The following is a 14,181-nucleotide window of genomic DNA, read 5'->3' as shown; positions in this document are numbered from 1 at the left end:
GGTTGGGATGGTGTTCTTCGAGTTGCAAGAACCCCCTTTTTCCTCCAAACATAACGATGGTCATCATGGCCAAACAGTTACATTTTTGTTTCATCAGACCAGAGGACATTTCTCCAAAAAGTATGATCTTTGTCCCCATGTGCAGTTGCAAACCGTAGTCTTGCTTTTTTATGGCGGTTTTGGAGCAGTGGCTTCTTCCTTGCTGAGCGGCCTTTCAGGTTATGTTGATATAGGACTCATTTTACTGTGGATATAGATAATTTTGTAACTGTTTCCTCCAGCATCTTGACAAGGTCCTTTGCTGTTGTTCTGGGATTGATTTGCACTTTTCGCACCAAAGTACGTTCATCTCTAGTAGACAGAACGCGTCTCCTTCCTGAGCGGTATGACGGCTGCGTGGTCCCATGGTGTTTGTACAGATGAACGTGGTACCCTCAGGCGTTTGGAAATTGCTCCCAAGGATGAACCAGACTTGTGGAGGTCAACCATTCTTTTCTGAGGTCTTGGCTGATTTCTTTTGATTTTCCCATGATGTCAAGCAAAGAGGCACTGAGTTTGAAGGTAGGCCTTGAAATACATCCACAGGTAAACCTCCAATTGACTCACATGATGTCAATTAGCCTATCAGAAGTTTCTAAAGCCATTACATCATTTTCTGGAATTTTCCAAGCTGTTTAAAGGCACAGTCAACTTAGTGTATGTAAACTTTTGACCCACTGGAATTGTGATACATTGAATTATAAGTGAAATAATCTGTCTGTAAACAATTGTTGGAAAAATTACTTGTGTCATTCACAAAGTAGATGTCCTAACCGACTTGCCATAACTATAGTTTGTTAACAAGAAATTTGTGGAGTGATTGAAAAACAAGTTTTAATGACTCCAACCTAAGTGTATGTTAACTTCCGACTTCAACTGTACCTGTGTCAACATGCCATTCATACTACCCTATTTTTCACAGGGTGAATGAATCATTGAGATCCTAGCCGCTGTATTTGATTACTGTTGGGGCTTTCTTTGAAGCCAGACATTGGATAAATGCTTGATAGCTCTGGAATGTTAACATTTATATAGCTGAAAAAGTTGACGTGGAACGAATGATTGACTCGCTTCGCTGTCTGCGTACCCTTTAATTTTTTGGTTTACATAACATTGATATAAAAAGTTAGAAATAACACCTCAGACATGGCAGATGTCTGTAGATATGTATATGTTGGAGTGAGAGGTTTGTGTTTGCTGGGTCTCTGGTGCTAAAATGTAAATGTGTTGTCGTTGTACTGACTGTGTTCTCTGTGTGTCCGTTTCCAGGTTTCTCCCACTCAGCGTTCACCTTTGGCATTGAGAGCCACATCAGCCAGTCCAACATCAATGGAACACTAGTGCCCCCTGCTGCCCTCATCTCCATCCTGCAGAAAGGCCTCCAGTATGTGGACGCAGAGATCAGCATCAACGAGGTGAGCCAAGGGGCTCCAGTCCAGGCTGCCTTCTAGTGCTGCCTTGGGTCGCATTAATTAGTGCATACCGTAGCAAAACATTTAGCAAAAGAACACAAAAACTATATATATATATATATATATATATATACAGTACCAGTCAAAAGTTTGGACACACCTACTCATTCAAGGGTTTTTCTTTATTTGTACTATTTTCTACATTGTAGAATAATCGTGAAGACATCAAAACTATGAAATAACACATATGCTTTACAGTGGGAACTACACATGCGGAGATCATCCGTTCACCCTTCACCGCATTTCACAAAGACATGGTGATTGGAACCAAAAATCTCCAATTTGGATTGCAGACCAAAGGACACATTTCCACCGGTCTAATGTCCATTGCTCGTGTTTCTTGGCCCAAGCAGGTCTCTTCTTCTTATTGGTGTCCTTTAGTAGTGGTTTCTTTGGAGCAATTTGACCATGAAGGCCTGATTCACACAGTCCCCTCTGAACAGTTGATGTTGAGATGTGTCTGTGACTTGAACTCTGTGAAGCATTTGGGTAACTCTAATGAACTTATCCTCTGCAGCAGAGGTAACTCTGGGTCTTCCATTCCTGTGGTGGTCCTCATGAGCCAGTTTCATCATAGCGCTTGATGGTTTTTGCGACTGCACTTGAAAAAACGTTCAAAGTTCTTGAAATGTTCCGTATTGACTGTCCTTCATGTCTTAAAGTAATGATGGACTGTTGTTTCTCTTTGCTTATTTGAGTTGTTCTTGCCATAATATGGACTTGGTCTTTTACCAAATAGGGCTATCTTCTGTATACCCCCCCTACCTTGTCACAACACAACTGATTGGCCTAAACACATTAAGAAGGAAAGAAATTCCACAAATGAACTTTTTAAGAAGGCACACCTGTTAATTGAAATGCATTCTAGGTGACTACCTCATGAAGCTGGTTGAGAGAATGCCAAGAGTGTGCAAAGCTGTCATCAAGGCAAAGGGTGGCTATTTGAAGAATCTCAAATATAAAATATATTTTGATTTGTGTAACACTTTTTTGGTTACTACACGATTCCATATGTGTTATTTCATAGTTTTGATTTCTTCACTATTATTGTACAATGTAAAAAAAAATAGTAAAAATAAAGAAAAACCCTTGAATGAGTAGGTGTGTCCAAACTTTTGACTGGTAGTGTATATACAGTGGGGAGAACAAGTATTTGATACACTGCTGATTTTGCAGGTTTTCCTACTTACAAAGCATGTAGAGGTCTGTAATTTTTATCATAGGTACACTTCAACTGTGAGAGACGGAATCTAAAACAAGAATCCAGAAAATCACATTGTATGATTTTTAAGTAATTAATTTGCATTTTATTGCATGACATAAGTATTTGATACATCAGAAAAGCAGAACTTAATATTTGGTACAGAAACCTTTGTTTGCAATTACAGAGATCATACGTTTCCTGTAGGTCTTGACCAGGTTTGCACACACTGCAGCAGGGATTTTGGCCCACTCCTCCATACAGACCTTCTCCAGATTCTTCAGGTTTCGGGGCTGTCGCTGGGCATTACGGACTTTCAGCTCCCTCCAAAGATTTTCTATTGGGTTCAGGTCTGGAGACTGGCTAGGCCACTCCAGGACCTTGAGATGCTTCTTACGGAGCCACTCCTTAGTTGCCCTGGCTGTGTGTTTCGGGTCATTGTCATGCTGGAAGACCCAGCCACGACCCATCTTCAATGCTCTTACTGAGGGAAGGAGGTTGTTGGCCAAGATCTCGCGATACATGGCCCCCATCCATCCTCCCCCTCAATACGGTGCAGTCGTCCTGTCCCCTTTGCAGAAAAGCATCCCCAAAGAATGATGTTTCCACCTCCATGCTTCACGGTTGGGATGGTGTTCTTGGGGTTGTACTCATCCTTCTTCTTCCCCCAAACACGGCGAGTGGAGTTTAGACCAAAAAGCTCTATTTTTGTCTCATCAGACCACATGACCTTCTCCCATTCCTCCTCTGGATCATCCAGATGGTCATTGGCAAACTTCAGACGGGCCTGGACATGCGCTGGCTTGAGCAGGGGGACCTTGCGTGCGCTGCAGGATTTTTATCCATAACGGCGTAGTGTGTTACTAATGGTTTTCTTTGAGACTGTGGTCCCAGCTCTCTTCAGGTCATTGACCAGGTCCTGCCGTGTAGTTCTGGGCAGATCCCTCACCTTCCTCATGATCATTGATGCCCCACGAGGTGAGGTCTTGCATGGAGCCCCAGACCGAGGGTGATTGACCGTCATCTTGAACTTCTTCAATTTTCTAATAATTGCGCCAACAGTTGTTGCCTTCTCACCAAGCTGCTTGCCTATTGTCCTGTAGCCCATCCCAGCCTTGTGCAGGTCTACAATTTTATCCCTGATGTCCTTACACAGCTCTCTGGTCTTGGCCATTGTGGAGAGGTTGGAGTCTGTTTGATTGAGTGTGTGGACAGGTGTCTTTTATACAGGTAACGAGTTCAAACAGGTGCAGTTAATACAGGTAATGAGGAGGGCTTCTTAAAGAAAAACTAACAGGGCTGTGAGAGCCGGAATTCTTACTGGTTGGTAGGTGATCAAATACTTATGTCATGCAATAAAATGCAAATTAATTACTTAAAAATCATACAATGTGACTTTCTGGATTTTTGTCTTAGATTCCGTCTCTCACAGTTGAAGTGTACCTTTGATAAAAATTACAGACCTCTACATGCTTTGTAAGTAGGAAAACCTGCAAAATCGGCAGTGTATCAAATACTTGTTCTCCCCACTGTATATATATATATAATTTTTTAAGGTTATTTTTCTATCTGTTTTCTTCCTTTTGGTGCCTAGAGAATATGACCCTGGCCTGGACTACCACACTCTCCATGTAAATCAATGGGGTTATTTATTTAAGACTGCCCTCACTAATACAGATCAATACTTAGCTCAGCACTCATTTGTATGCAAAGTAAGTTTATCGAAATCCTAATTCTCCAACAATACCAAAATCAATACACTATTGTACTTGGCGAATTAAAAATTTAAATCATACAGTTGGAATGTATTGTCCATCAGTGCACTATACATCGAATGGGGTAAACATGGCATGTTTGGTGTTGTGTTGGTAGGATGGCACAGTGTTTGATGGGCGGCCCATCGAGTCTCTGTCACTCATCGACGCGGTGATGCCAGACGTGGTGCAGACGCGGCAGCAGGCCTTCCGCGACAAGCTAGCCCAGCAACAGGCGGCCTGCGCCATTGCAGCCACCGCCACAAGCAACCAAGCCAACGCACCAAAGAACGGAGAGGCCACCGTAAACGGAGAGGAGAACGGCACACACACCATGTGTAAGAACGACTTAGCCGTAACTTAGCAAATGATAGCTATGTATTTTTCCCACATTATCTTGATAGTTACTATGTGAGACTTACTACGTCAAGCAGCATGTGTGTGTGATACTCTAGAGCCATGTGATTTTCACTGAATGTGAGGTCATTAGTGACATGGCATTGAGTGTTGGTGAATTTGACCCTGCATGCATTCACCTTCATTGTGCCTCCCTAACAGCTGCTTCTAGAGTTCAGCCAGTGAAACCAGAGAGGTATGGATCGGGTGAAGCATTAGACTAGGGAGAAACTGATAGCGGATGTTGTGGATGTTTGTGTCAGCCGATCCCACTGGAGTTAGTCTAATGTGTGTGTGGGTGGGTGGCAGAACATCAGCAAAGACTATCTTAGTTGAAGTAATGCTTGTCTGAACAGACAGGGATGCTGCAGCCCCGTAGGATTGCTCTTCAGCAAAAACTATTCTGAAAGAACACATTTTATCAATATTGCAGGCAGGATATGAAGATGATTACTGGATTATCTCTTAGCTCATGTCCCAAATGGTTGAGCTTTGATCCTGTACAGATTGCACTTTCAGCTTCAATTGGGTCAACAAGTACGTTTGATGTGGTAGTTGCAATTCTTAGATAACACTGTTATTTAAGACTTAGTAACTGTCTCTGGTTCTTGGCTCTTTGCCGGTAATTGTTTGGAACTAGCCTAATTGAAATTCTCTGTGATCTTAAATGGTTATGATTTGAAAGGGGAGAGGTTAAACACCTCAAATGTTTGTCAGAAACCAACTTAATATAGAGAAACAGTCCAGATAGTTCAAGTTTTTGCAGCTGAATATGGCTCTGAATGAGAAGGAAATTTAGCTATATTTTCAATGTATTTGATCTCCTGTATAGTAGGTACTGGGATTCATGTATGTGTCTGTAACAGAGTGTGGATGTGATCTGATTACAGATAACCACAGTGAGCCCATGGAGATGGATGTGGACGTGGAGATCCCAGCCAGCAAGGCCACGGTCCTCCGAGGCCACGAGTCAGAGGTGTTCATCTGTGCCTGGAACCCTGTCAGCGACCTGCTGGCCTCAGGGTGAGTCTCACTGGGGAGGGGGCAGGGGTAGGGTGGGGGGCACAGGGATAGGTCAGCACTGGGTTGAGCTTTTCAGGGACTTGAGAGGCTAGAGCAGATCTCTCTCTCTCCTCTCTCCTCTCTCCTCTCTCTCCGTGTGTATTGACTTCTCTTTTGTATTCTGCCTGTGTGTGTGTCCAGGTCGGGAGACTCGACAGCCCGGATCTGGAACCTGAATGAGAACAGCAACAGCAGCTCCACCCAGCTGGTGCTCAGACACTGCATCAGGGAGGGAGGCCAGGACGTCCCCAGCAACAAAGATGTCACCTCACTAGACTGGAATGTGAGTTCTCAATGGTCCATTTCATCCATCATCTACTGTATCAATTCTCACTTGACTGAAATGGTCTGGAACGGAACATTAGAAGTTCTCTGTACTGAGGACAGTTATTCTATTTGACCCCATAGAGCGACGGGACACTCTTAGCAACAGGATCTTATGATGGATTTGCAAGGATATGGACAAAAGATGGTCTGTTGAGTTTTGTTGCATTTTAATTCAATTATATTACAGTGCCCAATCCCCATTCTGAATCATATTGTCATCTGTGCATATACATTAAATTATTGCCTTTCACAGGTAATCTGGCTAGCACCTTGGGCCAACACAAAGGGCCCATATTTGCACTTAAGTGGAACAAGAAAGGAAACTCTATCCTCAGTGCTGGTGTAGATAAGGTATTTTTAAAAATATAAATCATGTTTTTATTTTATATATATCTTTAATCGAATAAATCAAGTAACTCCAGTAGCAATCAATTATCCCTGCAGTATTTGCTATGTATCTGTTGTCATTTTCCAGACGACAATCATTTGGGACGCACATACAGGAGAGGCCAAGCAGCAGTTCCCCTTCCACTCAGGTAAGCCCCCTGTGTCCCGAACAGAAAGATGTAGGACTTCAGCTGCTCGGCTGATGTGAGTTAACCCTTTGAATACTGTCCTGTCCCTGTGTGTTGCCTCCTACCTACAGCTCCAGCGCTGGACGTGGACTGGCAGAACAACACAACGTTTGCCTCCTGTAGCACAGATATGTGCATCCACGTGTGTCGAATGGGCAGCGACCGGCCGCTCAAAACCTTCCAAGGCCACACGGTAAACAAACAGCATCTCTGTTCTAACCTCTACATCTCACACCACTGAGGACATAGTCACACTTAGGATTTCTCTACCTACTGTATTTTCCCAAACTTCTGAAGGTCTGTAAACAGGATTATGTTGTAACTAGTGAAAGGATAAGCATGATGTCTTGTTGGTCCTCTACAAGTCTACATGATGTCTGTCTGCCCATGTGTGTTTCAGAATGAAGTCAATGCTATCAAGTGGGACCCGTCAGGGATGCTACTAGCCTCCTGCTCTGATGACATGACTTTAAAGGTAAGGCCAGCACTTCTACTTCAGGCAAGATTTTGGACACACAATGAATTCCACCTCTTTCCTATGACCATGATCTCTATATGTCAATATAATAATGTAATGATTACACGGTGTGTTTGAAGTGTGCTGTCCTCTTTCACAGATCTGGAGTATGAAGCAGGACTCGTGGGTCCATGACCTCCAGGCCCACAGTAAAGAGATCTACACTATCAAGTGGAGCCCCACCGGCCCCGGCACCAGCAACCCCAACTTCAACATCATGCTGGCTAGGTGGGACACACACACACTCACAGCACCTAGACTTGTTCTGGGACAGTGTTGTGATTTATGAGTTGAGAATGGGAAGTGTGTGTGCCAGTGAAGGGGTCTCTTGTCAAAAAGTGTCCCAGACATTCTCCCAGGGCTAGTAACTGTCAGTGGCCCAGGAACATAAAGCCTATGACCCAGACATGCTTCCATGTGTAAATGTTACTGTTCAAATACCACAGGCATTTACAACCTCTTCTGAAATCCCCTAAGATGGGCCTATATTTCACTCTGGATGTAAAACTGCCATTACTGCTCTGACCTGTGAGGAACTTGATAGTGATCTGAGGTAAACGCAGCTATTGTACACCAAGATACAGCTCATGTCTGATCCTGTGATTTATTCGGTTCTTTCCCAACTTCTGTTTATTCATTTAGTTTTAATCTCACAATTCTTTCCTGTGTCCTTGTAAAGTGAGATTTGGAACCTAGCCAGGGGCATCCCCAGAAGACTTGGCTTACACTACCTAATAATACAATTTTGATGAGAAAGTGTTAATGAACGTCAGCTCCTCTTTTCATTAACACATGCTCTCAACCATGTCTCTCCTTTTGTGGTGAAAGATGTTCACACCATCACCATCTCAACGATTCTACAACATCACACATCTCGTTTTGGCTCTGTGGATCAGCATTTTGAATGAGAGTTTGCGTCGAGCACCAAAGCCAACTTATTGACATATTTCTTAAATTTCATATCCTTCTTTCTATGTAGTGTTGTTGACAACATGAAGCTGGAAGAACTACCCGGTTGCTACTTTATTATAAAGGTGTTAACTCTCCTGTCAAACCCTGTAAATTACCATTAGTACTGAAAGATCAGTAATGGCTTGTTGATATGAACATAAACTTGAACAAAGTTTGGGCTTCAGTTACAGTACGTATTTGCATTTAGCAGATAGATGTAGATAACAGTGAGTAGATAGAGAACTGACCGTGTGCTCTGTCCTACCCCCGCAGTGCCTCGTTTGACTCGACGGTGCGTCTGTGGGACGTGGAGCGAGGTGTGTGTATCCACACCCTGACCAAACACCAGGAGCCCGTCTACAGTGTGGCCTTCAGCCCCGACGGGAAGCACCTGGCCAGCGGCTCCTTCGACAAGTGTGTACACATCTGGAACACCATGGTGAGTCACCCTGGAGGTTATAACTCAGTTATAACAGTTTATAACAGGTTGTAACAGCTTTTAGCAGCTTAACAGGTTGTAACAGTTTAACAGGTTATTATAGCTTATAACAGGTTATAGCGTCTTATAACAGTTAGTTAGTAGGACCTGTGGTCAGTTAAACCACCTGGCCCTATGTTTAATACAGGCTGTGACATTGTTGTTAGGTCAAGCAGGCAACTATGGTCATCAAGCAGTCCTCACCAGAGTTGGTTGTGATTTGGTTGTGTTGTGGTTGCAGTCTGGAGCCTTGGTGCATAGCTACAGGGGGACCGGTGGGATTTTTGAGGTGTGCTGGAACAGCACAGGAGACAAAGTTGGTGCTAGCGCTTCAGATGGATCGGTATGTTGTGTTGATACGATTATCTTTTGTGTTTGAAGATGTATATAATTTGTATTGATGTGTTTTTATTTATTTATGCATGTACTACTATCACTCATTTTTGTACGTTAAACTAAAGCGATAACAAGCAAAGCCCCTAAAGCTTTAGTCTCAGGATCAATGCTTTCAGAAGTGCATGGAGAGAAACCAAAATATTCTGAAGCATAATATGTATTATTAATCATGCTATCTTTGCCCTCCAGGTATGTGTTCTCGAGCTCCGAAAATAGCATCCTGGCAGTGACTTTGAAGATGGACCCTGGAATGTGCGGAAAAAATGCCTTCTGCCAGCAGCAAACACACTCTCATAGTTCAAAGCAGGACTGGCAACGTGGAGGACAACCTCATAGGGTGGACACAGGAGACCAACAAAATACTTTTTAACTGGCACAACCTACTGAATGGCAGTTTGTGGATTTGTGTCTCCTGTTTGAGACCACAATGAAAATCTGCAGGGTTAATTAATCCACAGGACTGGACTAAATCCAATAAATGTTGTTCAGCCATGTTTTAAAACGGGCCTAAAGAGGAAGTGAAAGGACCACCTGCCCCTGCTGTTATTTGGCTAGGGCCTGAATCATGAGGAAGAAGGTTTGCAGAGGGAGAGGTCGGTGTGAGGAGAGACAGACCAGTGTTTGGGGTCAAATTGTGAGAGAAAGGTTGTGTTTTAGAACTTATCTAAGCACATGTTAACCCTGTGGTGTCCTGAGTTGAGAAACAATGTGGGAGACATGAGTTAGTGCTGCACTGGCCTCCTCAAATGATGTGATGTTTAAGTGGTCCTGAGTGGAAAAGGGTTTCTGTTTCAAGAGCACTTCTTGCTGACTTTTCTCAAATGGACTTTTGAGAGTCAGAGTAACAAAAGGGCCCGCTATGAGGTAGTTCTGTTCTCACATTTAATAACACCATTTCAACAGAAAAAAACAGTTTAACTTTTAATGATGTTTAATTCACATGAGGAAAAAACAAAAACTTTACAAGATGCAAAAAGTGGTGTATAAGTATTCTCCCTTCTGGATGTAAATTTTATGAATGTAAAGATATGTAAATTAGATGAATACACAGACGTATATACTGTGTATATATGTTTATATACAGTACACTTTGACGTCATCCTCTAGATGCTCAATACTGGCTATAGATATTGCCTTGTTTCTATGCTGATACTCAGTTCCAAGACCCTGATTCAGTTTAATGCATGTCAGATAGATTCTCTGTTGTTGTCACCATGTATGTTCTTTTATTCTGCCAATTATGTCAGGTTGGTTTGTCAAGTCAGGTGGCGCTGAGGTGGACTGTAGTCATTTCACTGATGGCGCTTAACACTTTAAGCCATGGAGCTCTGTGCCTCAACATAACCATGTGGACCATGGGTAGTGATGAACATGCTAAAGGTGGGATGTTCAATTCTGTACGGTCTACCTGTTTTGTCATGGTTCCCCCCTGGCTCAGGTCTGGGAGGTGAAACAGGACATGTGTCGGTGAACTTAGTCTGTATTCAGCCCTAATGACAACCAATGAAATGGAGATCAGAACAGACAGAGAACATGATGACTGACTAGGAGAAGGAGAGGTGGCTGTGAACGTTTTTATTGTGTTGTCTCAATGTTGCTTTAGTAGCAAACTGTCATCACTAGTCATCTATTGATCTTTTCTAACAGTACTCCTCTGTTTGGCACCGCAAGCGATCTGGCGGAAACCGAGCTTACACTCTGACCGATCAACCAGGCTCTGATTGGTCAAGCGAAAGTCTTGCTGTAGCTTCTAAGCTGTGATTGGTTGAGTTGGGTTGAGGTCCTGATGTCTCCACTGCCTGATCTAATTGGTCAGATTTGACTTCTGATTTGAGATGCCTGTATAATGGGTTTAGCTTTAAATGGGCAAGTTCGTTTTACATGGCCCGTTTTAGACCTCTCCACTGGTCCTTAAGTGAAATCACCTGGGGCACCGGGCCATGCAAGACGCACTTGCCCATTTGAATGCAGTATGTCTACTTGTACTCACCGTGGTCTAACGTGATATTAGTCTCTTCAAACTAACAAGCCGTGACTTTGACAATGCCTTTTTACTGGACCCTTTTCTCTCTTTCAGTCAAGATCATTTTAAGAGCAATGTGTGACGGTAGGATCAGCTTTTGTTTGGATTTCTGATGAAAGGGGAAAGGCAGCATTTTATTTTTTGTTTTTTTACGACATAATCGGGCGTTGATGGATGGATGGGTCATTGTCAGACTTTTTTTGTTGTTGCTGAGAGCCATTATTGTCTGTGTCAGACTGAGAATCGGACTGTGGTTGGTGGCCATTCTCCCAGGGCTAGTAACTGTCAGTGGCCCAGGAACATAAAGCCTATGACCCAGACATGCTTCCATGTGTAAATGTTACTGTTCAAATACCACAGGCATTTACAACCTCTTCTGAAATCCCCTAAGATGGGCCTATATTTCACTCTGGATGTAAAACTGCCATTACTGCTCTGACCTGTGAGGAACTTGATAGTGATCTGAGGTAAACGCAGCTATTGTACACCAAGATACAGCTCATGTCTGATCCTGTGATTTATTCGGTTCTTTCCCAACTTCTGTTTATTCATTTAGTTTTAATCTCACAATTCTTTCCTGTGTCCTTGTAAAGTGAGATTTGGAACCTAGCCAGGGGCATCCCCAGAAGACTTGGCTTACACTACCTAATAATACAATTTTGATGAGAAAGTGTTAATGAACGTCAGCTCCTCTTTTCATTAACACATGCTCTCAACCATGTCTCTCCTTTTGTGGTGAAAGATGTTCACACCATCACCATCTCAACGATTCTACAACATCACACATCTCGTTTTGGCTCTGTGGATCAGCATTTTGAATGAGAGTTTGCGTCGAGCACCAAAGCCAACTTATTGACATATTTCTTAAATTTCATATCCTTCTTTCTATGTAGTGTTGTTGACAACATGAAGCTGGAAGAACTACCCGGTTGCTACTTTATTATAAAGGTGTTAACTCTCCTGTCAAACCCTGTAAATTACCATTAGTACTGAAAGATCAGTAATGGCTTGTTGATATGAACATAAACTTGAACAAAGTTTGGGCTTCAGTTACAGTACGTATTTGCATTTAGCAGATAGATGTAGATAACAGTGAGTAGATAGAGAACTGACCGTGTGCTCTGTCCTACCCCGCAGTGCCTCGTTTGACTCGACGGTGCGTCTGTGGGACGTGGAGCGAGGTGTGTGTATCCACACCCTGACCAAACACCAGGAGCCCGTCTACAGTGTGGCCTTCAGCCCCGACGGGAAGCACCTGGCCAGCGGCTCCTTCGACAAGTGTGTACACATCTGGAACACCATGGTGAGTCACCCTGGAGGTTATAACTCAGTTATAACAGTTTATAACAGGTTGTAACAGCTTTTAGCAGCTTAACAGGTTGTAACAGTTTAACAGGTTATTATAGCTTATAACAGGTTATAGCGTCTTATAACAGTTAGTTAGTAGGACCTGTGGTCAGTTAAACCACCTGGCCCTATGTTTAATACAGGCTGTGACATTGTTGTTAGGTCAAGCAGGCAACTATGGTCATCAAGCAGTCCTCACCAGAGTTGGTTGTGATTTGGTTGTGTTGTGGTTGCAGTCTGGAGCCTTGGTGCATAGCTACAGGGGGACCGGTGGGATTTTTGAGGTGTGCTGGAACAGCACAGGAGACAAAGTTGGTGCTAGCGCTTCAGATGGATCGGTATGTTGTGTTGATACGATTATCTTTTGTGTTTGAAGATGTATATAATTTGTATTGATGTGTTTTTATTTATTTATGCATGTACTACTATCACTCATTTTTGTACGTTAAACTAAAGCGATAACAAGCAAAGCCCCTAAAGCTTTAGTCTCAGGATCAATGCTTTCAGAAGTGCATGGAGAGAAACCAAAATATTCTGAAGCATAATATGTATTATTAATCATGCTATCTTTGCCCTCCAGGTATGTGTTCTCGAGCTCCGAAAATAGCATCCTGGCAGTGACTTTGAAGATGGACCCTGGAATGTGCGGAAAAAAATGCCTTCTGCCAGCAGCAAACACACTCTCATAGTTCAAAGCAGGACTGGCAACGTGGAGGACAACCTCATAGGGGTGGACACAGGAGACCAACAAAATACTTTTTTAACTGGCACAACCTACTGAATGGCAGTTTGTGGATTTGTGTCTCCTGTTTGAGACCACAATGAAAATCTGCAGGGTTAATTAATCCACAGGACTGGACTAAATCCAATAAATGTTGTTCAGCCATGTTTTAAAACGGGCCTAAAGAGGAAGTGAAAGGACCACCTGCCCCTGCTGTTATTTGGCTAGGGCCTGAATCATGAGGAAGAAGGTTTGCAGAGGGAGAGGTCGGTGTGAGGAGAGACAGACCAGTGTTTGGGGTCAAATTGTGAGAGAAAGGTTGTGTTTTAGAACTTATCTAAGCACATGTTAACCCTGTGGTGTCCTGAGTTGAGAAACAATGTGGGAGACATGAGTTAGTGCTGCACTGGCCTCCTCAAATGATGTGATGTTTAAGTGGTCCTGAGTGGAAAAGGGTTTCTGTTTCAAGAGCACTTCTTGCTGACTTTTCTCAAATGGACTTTTGAGAGTCAGAGTAACAAAAAGGGCCCGCTATGAGGTAGTTCTGTTCTCACATTTAATAACACCATTTCAACAGAAAAAAACAGTTTAACTTTTAATGATGTTTAATTCACATGAGGAAAAAAACAAAACTTTACAAGATGCAAAAAGTGGTGTATAAGTATTCTCCCTTCTGGATGTAAATTTTATGAATGTAAAGATATGTAAATTAGATGAATACACAGACGTATATACTGTGTATATATGTTTATATACAGTACACTTTGACGTCATCCTCTAGATGCTCAATACTGGCTATAGATATTGCCTTGTTTCTATGCTGATACTCAGTTCCAAGACCCTGATTCAGTTTAATGCATGTCAGATAGATTCTCTGTTGTTGTCACCATGTATGTTCTTTTATTCTGCCAATTATGTCAGG

The 14,181-nt window shown here is 42.8% G+C and overlaps 1 protein-coding gene and 1 long non-coding RNA gene across 2 annotated transcripts in view; both read left to right on the top strand.

The window, feature by feature from the left end:
* Window positions 1-10,419, top strand: part of LOC121536862 (F-box-like/WD repeat-containing protein TBL1X) — a 36,408-nt gene extending 25,989 nt beyond the window's left edge. Inside the window, exons 3-15 of the mRNA XM_041844467.2 lie at window positions 1,309-1,454; window positions 4,585-4,804; window positions 5,753-5,885; window positions 6,066-6,207; window positions 6,333-6,396; window positions 6,505-6,602; window positions 6,727-6,787; window positions 6,898-7,019; window positions 7,227-7,301; window positions 7,444-7,571; window positions 8,568-8,733; window positions 9,014-9,115; window positions 9,358-10,419. Of these exons, the coding sequence (XP_041700401.1) occupies window positions 1,309-1,454; window positions 4,585-4,804; window positions 5,753-5,885; window positions 6,066-6,207; window positions 6,333-6,396; window positions 6,505-6,602; window positions 6,727-6,787; window positions 6,898-7,019; window positions 7,227-7,301; window positions 7,444-7,571; window positions 8,568-8,733; window positions 9,014-9,115; window positions 9,358-9,384 (1,484 nt within the window). The 3' untranslated portion in view covers window positions 9,385-10,419. The remainder of the gene's footprint in view (window positions 1-1,308; window positions 1,455-4,584; window positions 4,805-5,752; window positions 5,886-6,065; window positions 6,208-6,332; window positions 6,397-6,504; window positions 6,603-6,726; window positions 6,788-6,897; window positions 7,020-7,226; window positions 7,302-7,443; window positions 7,572-8,567; window positions 8,734-9,013; window positions 9,116-9,357) is intronic.
* A 1,060-nt stretch (window positions 10,420-11,479) lies between these two features.
* On the top strand, window positions 11,480-13,780 carry LOC123481743. The gene is made up of 3 exons (XR_006657252.1): window positions 11,480-12,494; window positions 12,775-12,876; window positions 13,119-13,780. It is a non-coding gene; the product is annotated as an uncharacterized LOC123481743 (long non-coding RNA).
* Window positions 13,781-14,181: the final 401 nt, after the last annotated feature.

Source organism: Coregonus clupeaformis, chromosome 23 (assembly GCF_020615455.1).
Source record: "Coregonus clupeaformis isolate EN_2021a chromosome 23, ASM2061545v1, whole genome shotgun sequence".
Taxonomy (NCBI): Eukaryota; Metazoa; Chordata; class Actinopteri; order Salmoniformes; family Salmonidae; genus Coregonus; species Coregonus clupeaformis.
The sequence above is the reverse complement of the archived record's forward strand: the minus strand, read 5'-3'. Positions and strand labels throughout refer to the sequence as shown.